The sequence below is a fragment of the Glycine max genome, chromosome 20, assembly GCF_000004515.6.
Source record: "Glycine max cultivar Williams 82 chromosome 20, Glycine_max_v4.0, whole genome shotgun sequence".
Classification (NCBI taxonomy): domain Eukaryota; kingdom Viridiplantae; phylum Streptophyta; class Magnoliopsida; order Fabales; family Fabaceae; genus Glycine; species Glycine max.
The window spans coordinates 46,227,817-46,248,798 of NC_038256.2; the positions used below are offsets into that span (position 1 = coordinate 46,227,817).

The 20,982-nt window shown below is 33.4% G+C and overlaps 2 protein-coding genes and 1 pseudogene across 9 annotated transcripts; 1 reads left to right on the top strand and 2 right to left on the bottom strand.

Annotated features, from left to right (window-relative positions):
• Positions 1-492: 492 nt before the first annotated feature.
• Positions 493-10,506, bottom strand: LOC100817715 (5'-3' exoribonuclease 4). Of its 6 annotated transcripts, none has more exons than XR_003266038.2 (22): positions 9,882-10,506; positions 9,565-9,667; positions 8,726-8,802; positions 8,447-8,638; positions 8,146-8,265; positions 7,990-8,052; positions 7,771-7,899; positions 7,515-7,679; positions 7,222-7,299; positions 6,909-6,995; positions 6,740-6,820; positions 6,366-6,461; positions 5,718-5,788; positions 4,717-5,012; positions 4,591-4,631; positions 4,412-4,486; positions 3,738-3,889; positions 3,538-3,645; positions 3,379-3,454; positions 2,796-2,878; positions 993-1,972; positions 493-866 (listed from the first exon to the last, which is right to left on the bottom strand). XR_003266038.2 is itself a non-coding variant. In XM_006606416.4 (22 exons), the coding sequence occupies exons 1-22, from the start codon at positions 10,086-10,088 to the stop codon at positions 1,384-1,386; spliced, it is 2,799 nt and encodes a 932-aa protein (XP_006606479.1). In that variant the 5' UTR covers positions 10,089-10,503; the 3' UTR covers positions 493-1,383. The 6 variants fall into 6 exon arrangements, 5 of the variants coding, with proteins under 5 accessions (XP_006606479.1, XP_006606480.1, XP_025983245.1 ...); XM_006606416.4 differs by having other exon boundaries at positions 493-1,972; positions 4,717-4,793; positions 4,884-5,012; positions 9,882-10,503; XM_006606417.4 differs by having other exon boundaries at positions 493-1,972; positions 3,538-3,642; positions 4,717-4,793; positions 4,884-5,012; positions 9,882-10,501.
• Positions 10,507-11,537: 1,031 nt separating this feature from the next.
• LOC121174367 (ribosome biogenesis regulatory protein homolog) lies at positions 11,538-12,883 on the bottom strand (annotated as a pseudogene).
• Positions 12,884-13,647: 764 nt separating this feature from the next.
• On the top strand, positions 13,648-19,018 carry OAS-TL7 (cysteine synthase). 3 transcript variants are annotated; one of them, NM_001248338.2, is made up of 11 exons: positions 13,648-13,744; positions 14,038-14,095; positions 14,226-14,335; positions 14,439-14,496; positions 15,187-15,450; positions 15,535-15,672; positions 15,770-15,821; positions 16,729-16,808; positions 18,087-18,146; positions 18,295-18,375; positions 18,527-19,018. In NM_001248338.2, exons 2-11 carry the CDS (start codon positions 14,057-14,059, stop codon positions 18,614-18,616), a joined length of 972 nt encoding a protein of 323 aa, NP_001235267.2. In that variant the 5' UTR covers positions 13,648-13,744; positions 14,038-14,056; the 3' UTR covers positions 18,617-19,018. The 3 variants fall into 3 exon arrangements, with proteins under 3 accessions (NP_001235267.2, XP_006605281.1, XP_006605280.1); XM_006605218.4 differs by having other exon boundaries at positions 13,732-13,924; positions 18,527-18,936; XM_006605217.4 differs by lacking the exon at positions 13,648-13,744 and adding an exon at positions 13,753-13,928 and having other exon boundaries at positions 18,527-18,936.
• The last annotated feature ends 1,964 nt before the right edge of the window (positions 19,019-20,982 follow it).

Here is a 20,982-nt window from a genome sequence, read left to right on the forward strand (position 1 = left end):
ACACTTACGATATTATTCATGGTTTCATTACTTTGTTTTGGGTACATATTATTACTTTAAAAGCTATTTAGGAGAGAAAAAAGAAAATAATACAGAGGATCGAATTGTTCTATGTGTTTTATCATAACTGTAATCATTAAACATTTAGTTAACGATTATAATTTTATGCTCCTTTTAAATACATACTCATTTTAAAGACGTCAAATTTGTGTAGGAATGCGCTTGAACCAATCAGAAAAAAATTTAATATAATTGCTAGATATGCTTAAAACTTAAATAAACCAAATAAAATCTTAAACTAAATCGTAGTTTGATTTGATTTTTTAACTATCCACTTTTTTTATTTTTATTATTGCAACTTAGAATTTATAATTGAATAAACAACTATTTTTGTACGTTGTTGAAATATAGACTTAAAACATGTGCTGTTAGCATTTTATCTGGTTATCATTATAACTTATATTAACTATAAATACTGTAAGCTAATTAATAGAAATTAAAAAACTAATGAAACATAATGTTGCCCAAAATAGAACTGAACCGTACTATGCTGCTTAACTTTTAAGATAGTGAACCCTGACAGATTGACACAATGTAGCCTGGCCCAAGATCAAAGAAGTCACCAAAACAAGAGCATCACCGTTCCTGAATGTTAGAATTTAAATGCTTTGGCCGCAAGCATACTCCGTTGGGTACGTCGAAAATATGCTTTAAATAAAAGTTCATCCCCCTCCCCTTGGACCCTTCATCAAATATAGCTGAGCGGAATTGTCAGTCACTAGGGCAGCTTGATCCATGTAATAGTTTCTATATCCCGTGCAACATACAGTCACAGATGCTGGGCATGACAATCCCAGATAAATATCCTACATTTCCCATCAAACAAATTAAATTCTATTCACATCAGGTGTGTACATACAGGTTAATTGTTATGCAGAGCTAGTAAGCCATACAGGATTTTACATACACAAAACAATAACATAGTTCCATACCATGGAATGGAATAAAACAACACTTGTGCTGATTCCTAGCCCGTAAATTTTGTTTAACTCGCAACCAGTTCCATGAGTATTTGTTTAAAACCGCAAATATGTGGCTAGTTCTACCACCTTTCCAAAGTCTGGCCAACTATCAATGTGGTATCATGTCTATTCAAGACACTGCAAAGCGAGATCTTTACTTCACATTAGAATCAAAGAAAACTTTAAACAGCATTGATCTGCCAATGGCATTAAAGTATCGAATTGCAATCAAATTCATGCACCTCTACAATCAATTACTTGACAAGGATGACCACAAAGAGAGCATAGCTGCAATTTGAGGAGCGGGCAGAGAAAAGAATAGGCACCTCAAACACAAGGCAGATAAATTCCATAACAACCACTATTGCTTCCCATATTCTGGTGTATCTGGCTGTCGTGTTTTAACTTGGTAAACCTTCTTGGTTTGCTTATCATGAGTTGCTGGCCCCAATGCAGCTTCTTGATGCCTAGTATGCATGCCATTCATAGGTGGTGTTCTAGTCATCCACTTTGGAGGTGGTATTGAAGGATCCATGTTCTGCATAAACCGGGGTTGTAAATTGGTAACTGGTCTGGAATTTGGAAGCCTCGATGACCTAGGCCTCTCTCCTTCCTCCATTGTTAACGCAACAAACTCACTTTTCGTATTGTGAAACTGTTCTTGATTATGTAACCTATCTTGTATCTTCAAATTCTGTCTGTCATTCTGTCCACCATATTTAGGTCTAGTGATGCCATGGTGATTATATTGTCCATAATAACCACTTGTATTCTCACCGTAATATTTTCCATATCCAGCTGATCGATGCCTGTTCATTGTATGATGGACAGGAGGTTGCTCCAGCAATCCATGGGAGGTATTATTTGATTTAATGTTGAGGGTATTTTTGACAAGTCGATGAGCTGCTTCTCCCAGTTGAGATCCAGCTATTGCTCCGGGTACTTGTAGCCTGTGGGATTCATCACATACAGAAAGATAAGGCAAGTCTCTCAAAGTATCTCTAATAGAATAAATACCAGGTTTCATGCATAAAGAAAATTACATGCTTGGCTTGAAAGCCATTGAGAACTTTTCAACTTACAAATGATGGATTTTTCTAGATTTTCCACAAGTATACTTACTTGAAGCAAAAACTGATAATTACTTCTCAGAAGTTTTGTCAATACAAGACAACAAACTGTAATTCCATATAACCAATATGATTCACATGATTCAGTGATTCCTTAATTTTTGTTTCTTTTTTTTATCTCTCATCAATTCTCATCAAAGAAGTTGAAAAATTAGATATGCTTAAGTTGTTAAATGAAAAAGACCTGAAGGAGCACTACTGAATGCACTCTATTTATTTATTCATTGCTCTGTTTTCATTCTTTCGAAATGTGGACTTTCACATAGTCATTCAATCACCCTATTTGGTAGCTATTCCATTGTTGGGCTCAGTTCTCATGCTAAAACATAAGATTACACAATGTAATTATTATCCACTGTCCACACTGTGGGGTGCTGTTCTTAGGATGAAATACCATATAAAAGAAACACTGTGGGGTGCATTCATGCTATTTTAAATTGTCTCTGAATGTTACAATTTGATATGGTTTACAATTTACGATTCAAAAGTTAGTTTGGCAGTTCAAGATTTGATAACCTTTGGAACATTAAACTTAACCATCAGTTTTGGCAGAGTTGCAATATTGTATCTTTGAAACCCAGCCAGCATGAACATGAGAATTATATTGCAGCAACCTGACATCCACATAGGAACAGATTCTCACCTTTCTCTTGCTTGCTGTCTTTGACCAATATTGTCCTCATGCCATAGCACAGGAAAAGGTTTAATATCAATGGCTTTTAATACCTGCAAATAAAAACAATGTGAAAGTGTGGTCTGTATAATTGAACCAAGAATGAAACAGCAGGCATTGTTGAATTAGACAGGAAGAGAGATAGAACAGAATAATTTAGAGAGAATTTAGGGAATGAGAATGCTTTATTATTTAGTTAAATGTAGTAAACAGATTAGGTAAAACATCTACGTATATAGGCTTTGAGTGGAGACTATTCCCTAGATGCCAACACCCAGGAACACTAAATGCATTTAAACATGATATACATGAAGATACTATTTCCTAAGTACATTTAGTATTATTATTTCTACCATGTATCACCATCTAGTTAAAGAGAACAATAAACCATAACAATAGGTCAAACCATAGATGAGTCTGTTCGTGCCAACTATCCAAGCCTAGTAAATAGTTATTGACACAAGAATGTCGGCCTATGAGTAAATAAATAAACAACAATTATGTAGCTCCATCCACTGGATGAACAATAAGAGCAGACAGTCTGTATACAAACCTTTTTGGGTATTACTACACCATCTGGAGGTTTTGGGATATGATCGTGTCTACGAGGGTTAAGAAATGTAATATTTCTGAAATTCAAAAGCACTCAACATGAGTTTTCTACAGAAGATTAAAATATTCCGTAGGTGTAGTCATAGAGGAGAAAACTTACAAGACTTGGTTATATTCAATGTCTTGCAATCCACTGATGGGAGAAGATATAACAGAGCTGAAAACATTTCTTTCACATAACCAAAGATATCCGTTCATCCCGCCACTGCTAACAAAGATAACAAAACAAGCATATGAGCCTATTAAATAGCTATCAGAATTCACAAATGACGAGTGATGACCATTAGGATATTCACCAACCTAGCATTTGTGTCAATTGGCTGAACACATCTTTCATGTGGGGGTAATTGACTACAAACATGGTAATATGATAAGATATGTGCAGCCAAATTATGTGCACGATTGACATATAGCAAATCAAGCATCACACTATTCCGAAGTTGTTCTTCCTCCTGCATATAACAAAACTGAAATTAAGCACTAAAGACACAAGAATTAGCAGCTTTCATGAATTATTTTGCTACAAAACATGAACAACTCTGACAAGAACATATATCAAATTTATCTACCTATTTGAAACATCTATTGAAGTAAAGATCTAAAGCAAAATCTTCCAGCAATTTGGTAGCAAAACTAGAACAGAGGAGGATCATTAACACTTAAAAATATTTTATCCATTTAAAAATCGATACAGCCAATCAACATTTGACAATTCCTACTTCATGAGTTGCAGCTGCATTTCCTCCTGCAAGGCTGCTGGACACATTTTATGCAACTCTGAGCTTATTTTAGACACAAAAAGTCTCCTAGTGAATTCAAGATGAACCACAAGGTTTAATTTTACAGTTTATTCTTTCATGCAATTCAACAACTATCAATTTTGGACCACAAAACTAGTATTCTTAGTCAATAATCATAAATATACTAACAAGCCCCCCTCCCCTTCCACACACATTCACACAAAAAATCCAGACCGTTAATGTATCTTCAATCCTTCTTGTGGCAGCAAGCAATTTCTTCTCATCAATAAATGGCAGCTTGGCAACACCCTGAAAATTACCCCAGCAGTAGTTAAAAAAAATAAAAATTAACCTTAACTCCTAACTCCCACTTCATTCTAAAGCCTTTCAAATTTGTAAAAACTCTATAATACCTGCCATGCAAATCGTTTTCCATTCATATCAATCTCAAAATCTGTCAAAAAGGCATCCATGTAATATCAGAACAAGAAAATATGTAAACATAACAGACTAAATAATTAATAGACAAATTATCTCACCAGCAGGGTAGAAGTGAAAAATAGGTGATGAAGGATCACTCATCAAATCCCTATATTTCTTAGGCAGTGCACTTGAACTGTAACAAGAAATAAATAAGTTGAACAGAGAGCATGAGAGAAATTTATTTTCCAGATCAATAAGTCTAACCATAAGAGAATGAAGAAACCTTGAAGCAGGTAGGGTGCCCATGAGCTGATCAAATGGTTTAAATGGCTCTCCTGGGAAGAAATTTATTTCCAGATCAGGTAGATCTTTAAAATCAGAAGCAAATGGAGCATAATGATATGGGTAGTACCTGAAGAAACAATAAAAGTAAATAGTAAACAGATTGAAAAATAGTCATGGATGATAATTCAACTAAAAATGTAGGAAGACTCCTAACAATTCACATCAATTTACATATATTATTATGTTTTGTTAAATTGTTTCTGAAACCACAAAGATAAGTTCCTGCTAGCAACCATCTTTGGGACAATAACAGTTTATGAAACTTGAAGTCCAGAGGAGTAGCATTGAAGTTCACCCAAAAGGGAAAGATGTGCGACCTGGAAATTTTGCTTAAAGAAGAACACATGTGGAGTTTGAATGAATGCGTTACAGTCATCAAGTTACACATGAATCAATTTAATACAATTACGAAAAAAAGAAAGAAACACGCTATTGTTCACTGTGTTATCATCTTTAAAGTGTATAATTATAATTTATAATATTCAGATCCTCTTATTGGATGCCCATCCATTACCCTAAGATATCTTTAAGCAAATAATAATAATGATGACTAAAGATCTAGACGAACAGCTTTCTAGCCTTACAACAGGCTCAAGTAGTTGTTGTATTTGATTTTCAGAGAGACCAACAGCGGTGTTTTTTCACCAAAACTTGTTATTTGTTACTAAAAACATATCATGCATGTAAACATACCAACTTACCAAGTCAATCATGGGAAAAATAATGATAAAAAATAACCTGAAACTGATAAATAAATAAAATTATCACTAACCATTTCCATGAGCAAACACCCTGGTAATAATACCGGCAAACCCAACAAAGGCCTTCCACATATTTCAAGACCTAAAAGACAACTAAAACAATGAGCTGAATTCTAATTATATGTATTACATACTAAGCCAGTAGCCAGAACTTAATGAGGATGAGTAGGATATTAATATTTGTCACAAGAAAGCAAAATATTCAGAATTAGAAAATCCATCTATCCCTATTAAGAATGCCATGATGTCAACTTTATGTCTAACATTAGATTTTCTAAAATATTTATCAAATAAAAAGATATTCTTTGGTGTAACAATGAATTTTGTTTCCACCAGTATCAACAGATTTAAACCCATATGAAGACAACATACAGTTGGAGGGCATAAGCAGACTCCCTTTCCTCATTTGGAACACAGGAAAACGAACAGTACCAAAAAGTTCAAGAATCAAGACCCTCTAACCACATCAATTTAAAAGAAAAAGTAGAAAATGTTTGCATGCTTTCCTTTCCAGTCCAGAATGCATATAAAAGGAAACTATTGGTATTTAAAAGAATAAATCACGTGTATTAGATTTGAATATAAAGCATATCAAGGGATCCAAGAACTGCGGAATTTTTTACAAGATTAACTTATCTTAGTTCAGACATAGAACTTACAATATCTTTCTTAATTTTATCAATCTCCTCGAGATTTGATACACCAAACTTTTCAACATAATATCTTTCCTTGTATCCAGGCTCCCCTAATTTAACCTGAAAAAATAAGAAACATTCGGTTCTAAAATTTGATCAGCATTTCTAGATTGCTCAATTAGATTTGATGGGCCCAACATTGGCCTAGCTTTGCTATCGTAAACATGCTACCCTTAGAGTGTGTTTGGGAACACCAGAAGAATTACTTTGGCAGTTCAGAAAAGCAATTATGGTGGATTCCAAAACATGCTCTAGAAACTAGAAAGTCAACACATAAACACTAAATTTAGCAAAGAAAAATGCAGAAGATAATCTGGCAATATATCTTAATATTGAACCTTATCCAAAAGCGAGGCTCGTGGTTCTCCAGGCATTTCTCCTCTTGCCCTAGCTCTCATCTCTTCATTATTTTCGGCAGCCTGTAATACAATAACAAGAATTACATTCCCGGAAGTAACCTATAGCTAAGAAATATCAGTTCATGAAATTGGTTACAAAGCAGAATACCAGCTGAATGCGAACTCGTTTCTGAAAGATTTGATCTTCGTGAACAGTAACAAACTGGATAAATCGTTGCACTCTATCTAAGAAAACCTGTGGGGTACAAAGATATTCACATTGCAACACTAAATGAGAAAGAAGGAATTCCAGATTGATGATTTAAGGGTTATATATATCCACAGCACAAAACAAGCAACTGAAGAAGCGATAATTGTTGGAGAAGACTGCATCATGTTCAAGAACAAATTACAACCATGTAACATACTAACAAACAAAAGGATTATACAACATAGTTTGATTACAGAGAAAAGAAATTTACCTCGCCCGCATCAGTAAGATAACCACCTATGGCAGTAAATTCCTTTCTATATATATGCATCAATAAATTTATAGCCCCCTGAAATAGTAGAAAGTTTATTAAAGATAATAGCAATGACAAATAAATAGAAAGACAAATTGAAATATGCTGCAGAACACAAGGGCATAAGTCATAACCTAAGCATGTTAACATCCCACATCCTAAATAAAGTAGTAACAAGATGCAGATGGCAATGCCATATGTTCTGTTTCAAGCTACAGCTCAGAAAAACACGGTGCTTTCTGGATGCTTACCTCCCTGATCTCTAATGTTGGCATGTGCGGAAGAAAATCATTGCCAACAAAGAAGCATAGAAATACAAAATCGTCCACTACTCGTTCAAAGTCAATCTCAAAAGGAGGGTTGGGTATCTCCAATTCAAATTGCAAATATTCACGCAGCACCCAGATGTTAAGAAACTGTGAATACAATGAATTAGTCTAAAATTGAAAATAAACAGAATAGAAAAATAAAGATTCAGATCAAAATGCTGGAATCTAATTCTCCAACCTGATATTTCTTCTTGTGAATTGGGCTATCATCAGGAGTATCAAAATCCTCAGCTTGACAATCAGCTGCAAAATGGCCAGCTTGGCCGCACAAAAAACACTTATCCTGTTGACCAGGTAAAGTAACTACCTGTCCATGCATTAAGTAATCATTTGAGACAATCCATAGAGATCAATGAGCTAAAAATATCATAAAAAAATTCATACATTGGAAACTAACCTCCCTCAATATTGAGAAGTGAACCTCATGTGTAGCTAAGGAGAGCATAATCAAATCAGCATCCTGGTTTAAGGATCATATCATGCAAAAATCAAGGAAAGGATAAATACACCAAAAGCAGATAAGATGAAAATTCAAAACATGACAAAAACTCACCAACCCATACAAACAATGACGAGTATTTGGATTGAAACCAGGAAGGTTGCGTTGTAACCGGATGTATTCCATTATTTTATGTTCTCCTTCACCAGGTGCATTTGAATCAGACAGTATAACCTTCAAATAATTAATCACCCAATGCAGCCCCGTAAATAAATATATAGAGACAAAGTATCCTGAAAATCAGATGTATAAAGAAAAAAAAAAAATAGATGACATTACTCCACAGAAAGGAATCATCCAATCTTGAAGGTATCAAGTGGCATAAAGAATTAATTGGATGGGGTGTCAATTGCACCTTGGTATTCCGCCAGCTAGGGTTGTGGTTCAATCTAGTCTGTATATAATACTGGAGAGATACTGACAGTGCTACCATAAATTGAGTTCCAGGGGTAATGACATTTGAGTCTGAAGTCTCAGGCTTGTCTTTAGAAGACAAAACTTTTCCCTCACTCTGAAATTCTTTCCTCAGCCTTTCCTCTTCAGCTTCCTATAATGTTACACATAAGCACAGTAATTCAAACTTCATCACAAAAAAAGGAGTCCCTAGTAAGCATGAGCATATTAACATTCTTACAGCCTCAGCTGCATCCTTTGCAGCTCGGAAGCGCCGAGAACGCTGCTGATTCATTTTGGCTCTTGGTGCAACACCATCTGCGAATTTCAAAGTAAGGAAACAAGAGGCAAAAGATGAAGGGGTAACAAAGGTACGTGTAAAAAGAAACAGATGAAATGAGAAAGCAGGTTTAAAGTAAAAACAGAAGCCACGAACTATCAGTTTGAAAATTACATGCTAAAAAACTAAGACTCTTAACATGGCAGACAGACAGAGGGATTGTAGTTAGAGGAAAATTGGATATACGTAAGTTTTGATTCACCAGGCTCAGAGTTTTAATGTGGGTGACTATGTTAAGGAAAGCAACTGTCTTGATCTTCACCATACACACTTATTTAAACAGTTACTTTATAGAGCTCTTGAGCCTTTTCCTATTATAGATTATCTTATTCTAGCTTAGAATAGGAATGGCTAATCAGGATGTTTGCCTTTGTAGCTTGTTGGGTATTATATAGATCCAGATAAGCTATTGATTATAACATGATATCGAGTTTTCTTTATTTATAAAATGTGAATTTGAGTCAAGGAGCACTCCATCCTAGAGGAGTACTGCAGGGGAGTACTTGCCAAGAGGAGCACTCTTGTGTTGTTCAGTGTCATGTGAGTCAAGTACATTTTGCTAGAAAATGAAAATTTACTAAGGAGGAAGAGAAGAGTACGACCAAAGAGTATAAGAACCCTAGGGTTTAACTTCAAGATCGGAAATCCAACACTTGCGCAACTAATCATGTTAATATGTGGCATTTACATGGCAGGGAAAATGAGAAAATATATTAAAAAATAATTGTACTCATACATACCAATTGCAAGGTAGAGAAGCTTCCTTGGACGAACCAACGTATAGAGATGGTCAAGGTAATCAAATATTGATTTGAACACATCATCGTAGGTAGCAGGTGCCGGCTGCGTTTGAAGACATATAAATGACAGGAATGTAAGTTCACCAAAACCACTTAGCAACTCAGAAACATCAGTTCACTATATAATAACTAATCGAATTGAGTTAAGAAAATCTGTAGCAGAACTTCAACAGCGAAGTTGAAACGGAAATTCGGAACTTGTTATTCCCCTTGGGCTCGGAATAATGATGGGGGGAAAAAAAACGTTATGTACTAACCTTGCCGTCAGGGTGAAAACAAGGGTGAATGATGCCGTTCATGTCCAAGTACAAGTTGTCGAACTCCATGCCGTTGGGATTAGGTTTAGACGCGTCGATTGGAAACGGAACGCCGTCGTCGCCGACGGCGGGGTCTTCCTCGACGACATCGGCGATGGAGAGCGGGTACCGGTCGGCGAGCCACCGGTAAAACGCTGGCACTCCCATAGTAAACTTAAAAGCTCAGCTCCGATGGTTCGAAAACGACAAAAAAAAAAAAAAAGAGAGAGAAGAAAGATTTGGATCTGTGTCGTTTTAGAGTTTGGAATGCACGGGAAAGTGCTGGTTGACAAACAGGGATGTTCTGTTCATCCGATCACAGACACCAATGAATAGTCAAACCAGATTAATTCATATTATAGTGTTTTGAATAACACATAATAATTAATTTTATTTCACAAAATCATGATAACACCGTGAGAAAAAAAATATAATTTTGTTTTTATCATGAAAATGTTCTCTATTATAAATCTAATTCAAACACATTATTAGTGTCTTGTTCTCTCCTTTGCAGGTATTGTGTTTGACAAATTGACACAGTAGAGCTCTAAATATGAATGAAGTTTGGTGTATCACATTCACCTCATAGAAGACTAACCCCACCGCTGCCACTAAACTCAATCCCTCTTGGTAATTTGATTAGTTATTTCGGATATAATTGATTCACCTTTATATCTGTAAAAGAAGAATGTAATCGTCTTTCGTTGTCCAAAGAAAAAATATGACTTTTAAAAAAACTATTATAGAAATTAAAACTTAAATTTGAGATCATAATTAAGCTTAAACAAATTTGCATTGCGCTAGTTAATATACACAAAATACACAATGATTTGTGGTTATGAACTATTTAATCATATTTATATATAAATTAAAAATTGTTATTAATATTAGACTTCAATTTATTAATTTTTATAATAATTATTTAAAATTTATATCTAAATTTTTTTGTTAGTTGATAATATAAAAAGATTATATTAATGGTAAATGAAAATTAATCTCTTAATATTATTTTCAAAATTTAAATTTATTTTAATAAAAAATTCAAAAGCTAGATTTATTTTGAAAAATTATTTATAAAAATATTTAAAGTGCTTGAAAATTAAACAAATATAAGGAAATAATTACAAATAGTAATAAATATAATTTTGATGATTTAAATTGATAAATAAAAAAATACTTTAAGTTGATAGATAGAAATGAAAAAAAAAAAATATTCGTAGTTTATTGTTGGCACTCGTTAAGTAGTCTTTTCTCATTATTCTATCATGATTTTAAATTCTTCATATCATTTATTCTATTTATTTTTCTTCTCTTTCGAAAAATAAAAAATAAATAAAGATTTGCAATTTACTTTTTGACACTTGTTGACTAGCCTTTTATCACTATTCTATCATTAATGATTTCTCCGTGAATCCTAAATTTTCAATACCAGTATATACGGAACGGCTTCTCCGCTTAAAATTGAAGCTATAAAGATATATATGGTTTATAAAAAAAAGAAAAGAAGATATAAATAAGATAGTTAGAAATAAATGGGCAAGCAAGAATGTGAATTTAGGAGATGACACAAACTTTTATTCAAAAAAAGGAGATAACGTAACGCAAGTTAGCTGAAAATGAATAATTCAACAGAAACAAAGACCAAATGAATATGGCTGCTGTGTGCCATATATTTAGGCATTGATTAGATAAACTAAAACTAGCATTTTTTTTCCTATTAAAAGCTAATTTAATAAATAATATAGCAACTGATAGATGTAATAATCGTCAGCAAAACAACTTTATACCAGCAAACAGAGTTTCAAAGAACTCTACAAAACCCTTTTAAAAAATCTAAACAATTTATTTTCCTTTTGCCTTGCTTTTCTTGAAATTTCCCTTTTTCTGAGTTTTTTCAAGTTCTTGTCAGTTGCTGAAGCCTTCCCTTTCTCGCTCCTTCGTTTCTTCTCTCTCTTCACATTGTGCATTGTAACAGCCTAGGATAAAGAGAATACAACTTTGACAAAACAAAATAATAATAAAACTTGGTAAATTTGAAATCTAAGTCACCGAATGACTCTAATGTACCTTTTCAACGTTGAGTATGTCATGAGAAATTGAGAATTCTTGGAGATGATCTTGTTCAATATTTTTTTCAGTTTGCTCCCTTTCCTGTGATCCTATCCCGGTTCCTTCTACCACTGGCAGGAACTAGATGAAAACAAAACAAAGGAAATTAATAAGCGAATTCAGTTAAAAATGGCTGCTACTAAATATAATAATTTACATGGACAAGAGAAACAGATTCCTCGGAGAGCACAGTGCACAACCTTTCGATATTTTCCTTTGTGTTGTGGAGGCTTTTCACCTGCCAATTTCTTGTCAAATTTCCCACCACTGGCTGTTGCAGTTGCTGCAATTCCTGCTAACTTAGCTAGTTCATCCTATCTAACTTGACACAGATGATCACATGCAAGAATCTTCACATCCAAAAATAACAATGTGCCGAAAAATGGTAGGAAAATAACATCAGATGCCTGGCATATGCTCTAGGAAACCCACAAGGTCAACTATTTTGTTATGATTAAGCATTGAGAATGCCTTGATTTATCTAAATGTTTCCATTTTACAGTTTGAATCTTTTAAAGGGTCAATGGTGTTCTAAATCAGATTTTTTTTAACTTAGCACTATGTGATACACAAGCATTATACAGGTATGCCATGAATTGCCCTATGATAAATTTTATCCTATTCACAAGAGTAGTAGTTTCTGTACTTCTGTTGATGCCCAACAGTGACAACTCAAAGAAGAGTATCTACACCTTATGCAAGGCCATTAAGAGAAACATAGTAGCAGTTCATGAGGAAAGTCATGTTCAACCATTTACCATCAGTTGCTTTTGCTTCAATGATAGGTACAACATCTTCATCATTTGCACGATCATACCCGTATCTGCGTTTCCAGGTTCCAGATTGTTCGTCATATAGAAAGGCGACACATTTATCTTTTTTGTCTCTTTCTGTCTCTCTCTAAGTGTAGTAAAATAAAGGTATTCATGTCTCATTATTAATGAAAAGAAGACAAGGAACAAGGCATGATAGCTCTAATTGAAACCATAATAAGAGATTTTCAAAATAGTTTCGTGATAATATGAGAAGTTATTTTCTAACCTAATTATAACTTCAGTTTCCATTCTTACTTATTATTTCAAATACTTTTTATCATTATTTATTTCAAATACTTTGAATTTTAAAAAATATTTCTAAGAATATTAAATCTAACCAAACTCATCTTAAAACACATTTAGAATGATTTTTTTCTTATTCATTTTGTATGTTTAATCATTTATCTAAAACTGCCTTAAAAAATCATTTATCCAAAACTTTGTTTTGATTATGATCTTATATACAGGTCATTAAGTTCAAATTATATGTGCATAAACAATTTTTTATAAAATGTTATTTATATTTTACATTGAGGATTTTTGGTAAAGTAAAATGATAATGAAACAAAAATAAACTAAGGGATAGCATTTATATTTGTTGGAGTTATCTACACGTTTCTACGGTAGCCACTGGCGACGTCTAAGGTTTTGTCTTATTACGTAGAAACACATGATATAGCTCTTGGATCTTAGCGAAAGAACAGCATCACCTTAATATTATCATCATATTCTTAATAAAATAAAATAAATTGTTTGACTATAGTTGCGTAATTCAATAAATTTGGGTCCACAATTGGTTGATTGATGACTTCGTTCTTTTGAGTCTAAAACAGGGAAACATCCTTGTTTTCAACGCTTTGGCTTCCTGTCATTGAAGAAATAAAAGTGAAGTTCTAATTGGTAATTCTACTACTCCAATATCCAAATTCTCCTGCTTTGAGATTTTGGATTTTGTTCATATGTGCTCAATGATTGTTCGACTGTTATGGTGCTTTCTTTAGTTGGTGGTTCTGTCTGTGAAAGATTTTAATTTGGTTGTTCAGAACTTGTTTAGGGAATCAATAGGCACAGCTTGTCATTGTTGGTGACTAATTATATGATATTTTTTTTGCTGCTGACTAATTATATGATATGCTTAAATGTCTATTTGCATTTTCTACATGTTATTACCCTTCGCTTCGTGTGGCTTGCAGGTGTTATTGAGCAGATAGCATGGAGCCACAGTGTAGAATCAAGAAGGATGCCACTGAAGTAGAGCTATTTCTTTATCCTCTTTTTACCTTAACAATCTTATCTATGCTACCATGTTTGCGGTATTTTCTTTTCCTTTTATGTTTAGTTGAAAAAACATATTAATTATCTTCTCTTCATTAATGTGCAGTTGATAGGGAATACCCCAATGGTATATCTGAACAACATTGTGGATGGGTGTGTAGCCCGTATTGCTGCTAAATTGGAGTACATGCAAGCGTGCTGTAGTGTCAAAGATAGGCATGGAATTCCTTGATTTCAAAAACTAGAGCTATCTGGAACTGTAAGGTTTTAAGATTTTCATTTGAGGATTTGTAATGATAATCTTCTTATTCTCAATCAGGATTGCTTTGAGCATGATTGAAGATGCTGAGAAAAAAGGCCTTATTACACCTGGAAAGGTTAGCTGTGCTAAAGATATATTTTTTACATATCTGGATTTTGGAGTGGAGATTCTTTGTGTGGCATCAGGCCTGTAATAATACCGCTATGCACTTCTCAACATGGCTTTTATTTGGACAATAATGTTTTTCCAATTCCATCAGTAAGGATGTGTTTTATTTTTTATTTTCAAATATTGTTTTTAGTTTTCAAAATGCAACTAAATGAGATGCTCAAATAGCTAGTGGAGAGTGGGTCGATACAGAGTAGAAATGTGGAATTGAGAAAGAGGTTGAACAAGATGAAAATTTAAGAAGATAAAGACATCTCTAAGCTGTTTCTATTTTTTATATTTAAAATACTTGTTTTGAAAATAATTTTTAAAACTTAATAGATTTCGGAGAGAATTTGATTGCTAAACAGTTTTTAAAACCAAAAAGTGAGAAAGAAAACTAATAAGCTCTAAATGTCCTTCAACTTTGGCCTGCAATAATATTTGGAGTTTTGGACAATGTTCTTCAAATTCTTTCAGTCCATAATATAAATTATCCATCTTAGTCAGGAAATACGTTTTATTGAGATTTTCTAATATTAGTGCTTATAATATTGAAGAATTGGGCCTTTCCACTCCTCGGGCACTTATTATGTTGTCTGTATTGTTGAAGATACTATCTAACTATGTTTAATATTTTTTACTAATGGTTGAAAAGACTGTTCTGGTTGAGTATACAAGTGGTAACACCGGCATAGGATTGGCATTCATAGCAGCATTGAGGGGTTATAAACTTCAGGTGACTATGCCGTCTTACGTGAGTCTTGAGAGAAAAATTATACTGCGAGCCTTTGGAGCTGAGGTATATCTTACAGACCCTGCCAAAGGAATTGATGGGGTTATTCAGAAGGCAGAAGAACTAATAGCCAAGACGCCTGATAGTTTTATGCTCAACCAATTTGAAAATCCTGCAAATCCAAATGTATTCTCATTATTCACAAGACATTCCTAATTTGGTTGCCTTGTGTTAAGAAAAATTGCAGCTGATTAATTGTCATCCTTGTAGATTCATTACGAGACAACGGGCCCTGAGATTTGGAGGGACTCGGGAGAGAAAATTGATGCTTTGGTTTCAGGAATAGGAACTGGGGGGTCAATAGCAGGAGCTGGAAGATTCCTCAGGGAGAAAAACCCGGATATTAAGGTTGATTTGTTTACCATGCATACTTTCTTTACTGGGAGAGAACATGGGAACAAGTTTCTTATGCTAACTTTATGATTTCTTCTCCCCCCCCTCCCAGCTGTATGGTGTGGAGCCAGCTGAAAGTCCAGTTTTGAATGGAGGACAGCCAGGTGATTTTACCATTCTGTATATTTCTCTCCGGTCTCTCACTGTATAACTATTGGGGCTCTATCATCATACTCATGGAATATTAAAAGTCAATACATCCGGGACTCATTTGTTATATTATTTTCATCTCTCTATCAGATATATACAAGTAATTTTGTTATATGCGCTGAACATTAGAATTGGAACCAAGTTCAAATTGGAACAAAGGCAATAAAAGTAAACCATGCTGCCAAAAGACCCTTTGTGAACAAATATGCTATCTGGTCATATGTGCAAATGTAAAACTTGGACAGAACCTGCAGCTACCAAGACTATGTGCAGGGTCAATTTCAATGTGCTTACTGCTTAGACCTGGAGTGTGGCTCCGCATTCCATGAGAGATACGTAATAATTAGGTTGCACTATGAATAGCAATAGGAAGCCTTAAATGTGGTGGTTAATTCATGCAGAAATTCTTGAAGTCAGCCATCAAGACAATCATTTCAATACCAAAATTGCTTATTGGATCATCCTTTGGAAACTATCTAAAATATGCCAAATGGTAGAATTTATGTTCATAAAAAATGGCCTGGAAAAAACTACAAACTCAGGCTGCACTATTAGACATTAGTTAGTGTAACGTGTTTCCTGTTTGGATACATCCTGTTAAATTGTTGACTGACCTATATATTGGAAGTTGGAAGCTGGATTCTGTCCTCCTGTTTATCATTTAACTTTAACTGTAGTCTAGCCTATCTAGGTATTAAATATTGTTATTCATTTGAATTGTTAAAATGTGTCTTCCTTGAAATGTCATACATAAATTCTTAAAAATATTCTTTACCTTGAGCAGTCCTTAGGCAACTACTAGAGGCTGCTGTTTGCTGATTATTTTTATTTTTTATTTTTCCATTTGCACACATGTCAAAGGTAAGCACCTGATTCAAGGAATTGGTGCTGGTATCATTCCCAAAGTTCTGGATGTAAATCTCCTAGATGAAGTTATTCAGGTAGCTCTCAACACTAAAACATTGGCATTCAGTTTTCAGTTTTGATCCAAAAACTGGCTACTTCCTTTTATTTAGATTAATCTCTCTCTTTGCTGAATAGTGACCTCATAGTTTGTTAGTGTTTTATTCTGAATAATACATGATGATCTATCTCACCATTGAATGACTGAACAATATGGAATGAATAGTGGAAATGAATATTCGTTTAGAATTGTGTATTGAATGTATTTTTCAAACATTTGTGATTGTATTTGATGCAATTGTTATATGCCTTAAAGGACTGGTATTTTTTCAGAAGTTGTAATACACAGGTTATCTTCTTGGGAAATATATTTCTGTTTCTTATGATGTGAACGAGTTGCATAGAAAACAGATACAAGGAACAAAACAGAAGATGATTAGTTTATCATTTTGTTTCTCTGTATGATAACTGAACAGGAAAAAATCCAATTTTAAGCAATTTGGACAATCGTACTTATTAAGAAAAAGTTGTTAATGAGCTTAGAACAAGCCATATTAAGTCAAGAAAATAGACTTATTCAATTAGCATTAGGTTATGCATATTTTGAGCATGCTCAGCCTAAATGCAGCTCTTCATTGTTTTTACTTTTGAATGAGCAAGCAAATCAGAGTAGGTAGCCTCTTAGTTAAGCTTTCCATTTTGGTATAAGACAAGACTTTTGCAGCTCAAAGTGTACTTTGCCACATCTATTTTTTGTGTCCAGTGCAGTATACAAGGCTGTTTTTGCCTTTTAGAGGTTGACTTGAAACTTTGTCTCATTTGGAGCAACCATTTGAGGGTGTTAGTCTTAGGACAAAAGAGTTTTCAAACTGTTGAGGTCAGATTATCTTAGGACAAATATCTCTTGGTATGATGTTGCTTGATGGTCTTAGAATGATTTCCTTTGAATTGTAAACCCTTTGGACGAAGTAGATATGCATTGCCATTTCTGATTCCTATTTACTCAAAAATAAACTCATCAGATTACAACAAATTATTCATTTAATCATTTTTTAGGTGAACCATCTTATTCCTAACAATTTTCTTGGGCGTCATCATATACTTGGCATATATTATACAAATAGAGAAGCAACATATCTGGACTTTTATTAGCTATTCTATGTGATCCTCCAATCTTCAAGGACATTGAGGCATATTAATGTTGAATCTTTGATACTTGAAACATGCTAAGATTTATGGAAATTACATAATGTTTCGTCTACTAGCTACTAATATAAGGGATTCTGTTTTGATCAACAAGGTTTTATGAACTGCAGGTTTCAAGTGAAGAGGCTATAGAAACTGCTAAGCTGCTTGCCTTGAAAGAAGGTTTGCTGGTATGGTAACAGTAATTTGTGATTCTTGCTGTTGGCTTTACAGTAATTTCACATGGTTTTTCTGATTAAATGTGAACTCTGTACCTTTGTAATTGCAAATGCAAATAATTATTTTCCATGCTGATTAATATAAACAAGTCTTTATCAGATGGGAATTTCATCAGGAGCTGCTGCAGCAGCGGCAATAAAGGTGGGGAAGAGACCAGAAAATGCAGGAAAGCTCATTGTTGTAAGTTTGTAGTTTTCAATAAGTTTATTAAATGAGAGTTATATTATGACTATTGTCTATTCGCCTGTGAGTTTCCAAATATTGCTTAATGTTGTTTGGCATTGAATTGCAGATTATTAGTTAATGTCAATTCTGAATTGTTGTTGTACAGGTGATTTTCCCCAGTTTTGGAGAACGTTACTTATCTTCACCACTGTTTGAATCCATTAGGAAAGAAGCTGAACAAATGACATTTGACTAAGGTGCATAAATAGCTTAGGCTAGTACTCACTGAGTACCCGTTAAGCAAGCACTACTGTCGGTATAGTGTGGTCTAAAATAAGTTGAATAACATCTGGATTGACACTTCAAGCTTCAATTTCTTGCTTATGAAAATAACCCAACATTACTTATATGGGATTTCAAAAGTTGTTTTGCACTCATCCATATAGAATCAAAACCAAAAGTGTTTAATTTTATGTGTTCATAATGTAAAAAAGTTTGTACTATCAACCAATCAGAAACTTATCACACATGACAGTTTTTGATTGAATGACTGTATAAAATTTCATTAGACTGTCAGTGTGTATATTACTAGTTACTCAAATCATAATGCTTGTAAAAGACAAGTCCAAATAATTTTAAACCAAATTCTTTGAAATGGAGCCAAGGTCAGAAATTCATAAGCACTAATGATATATGTTATTGTGCGTTTGGAAATTTGACCTAAGCAAAAGGAGTTTACTATTATGTATGGCTGCAATTGCCAGACAAAACATGACAATTATCAGTGTGTTTGGAATTGTCAGGATTCCACATTAATGCAAAAGCTATACAATATGTAGCATATGGTTGGACGTGTGTTTCTTTCTCTTTAAATGAGGTTCCAAACAAGTGAAGAGGAAAACTCAAGAATGAGTTTTTTTACGATGGAATCAAACCCTCAAGAATGAGACCTACAGTGTGTTTGCATTTCATCGGTGTTAATTCTGTCATAGTTAGCTTGATAGGTGATTACACGGAAGTTAGAGTAGTAGTAGTAGTACACAATTAATGTCCTTGTTGATCAATCTGTGTAAAAGTCAAAGATAAAACCTTGGCTCTCCATATATGGCTGACCACACAACGTGCGAGTTGATGGATGATGACTGAGTTTATCTCCTAATTAATTAGTGGGTATGAAAATGGTCATAGAAAAGGTTGCAACCTCAAATATTATACTACATAAAGTTGCAGTATATTTTGCACAAATTAACTTCTTTTCCATCCATTAGCTGTTACTCAACGGTTTGTGTTTGAAAGAGCAAAAAATTATTATCTAGGCAAGACTATATTTGTCATGTTCAAAACATGTTTGTTTGACATTAAAAAAAATCACTTGATTTTTAAATTAAAAATAATTCAAATAAAAGATCATTTCTTTCAAATAATTAAACATTTGAAAAAAAAAATTATGAAGTACTTATCATAACTGCATCCTCTAGATCTATTGAAATTCGTACACAAACTGAAAAAAAATGAAATGATGGGCTAACAAAGAAAAAGGTTTCTTTTTGCAAACAACTCTTTCAGAAGGCTTGAGTAGAACTACTTGAGTGTTATTGATATGCTTATTCATCATTAGTAACTAACACTTTCTTAAGCTAGTATGTTTGAATAAATAACAAATGATAATATAGAGTAAAATGAATTTTGCTTCATTTTAAAAAAAATAATGGCATAGTAAAACGTAAAGTAAATACATTTTATTTTAATTTCATTCAAACTTTTTTAACTGTTTGAGAAATAAGAGATAAAATGACCATTTTATTTTATATTTCATCATAAAATATATAAATAAAATAATATTCAAATAATGTTTAATTTATCAATTGATTATCACCTTCTATCCATCTTTAGTATTATTTTTTTTAAAAAATAGTTATTTTAAGTTAAAAAAACTTCCTTAAAAATTATAAAAAATACTTGGAAAACTTTAAACAAATCGACCACTATTTTAAATTACTCAACGCAAAGTGTACAAACTATAAAGTTAAATTTGTTTTATAGTTTTTCTTGTGTTCTTTTATGATATATATATATATAACTCCCCTGTTAATAATTTTATCAAATTTGATTTTTTTATAAAATAACTATTATAGAATTTGTCCACCATTTTAAAATACATTTTTCTTACCAAGAAAAAAAAACACTGAAAAAAAATTGTCTGTCCATATTTTCCCCCACATCCACAAAAAAGAAAAAAACACTGTCTAAAAATAGGCCTCCACTACTCTCGTTAAAGAAAAAGACATTTAAATGGAAATGGAAAAGACCCTTTCACGTTTTTATATTTTTCTATTTCAGGTCGGAATTGTTCGTCATATCCAAGAGTCCCCACTCCCCAAATTTATATACTAAGAATCTGCCTCTTCACGTTGGTCGGCTAATGCAAACAAGAAATAATTGGAATTGAAATGGACCCTCACTCTCACAAATTATATGACGCAGGTTCCACCTTAACCTAACAGCCCCCAAAGTTGCATGCAATATATATAGGTCCCAAGTCTAGTTTGACTAACCATTTTATTGTCAAAAACTCCTCTTTATTTGACGATGTGCGACACATGCAAATCACATTTAAATTCT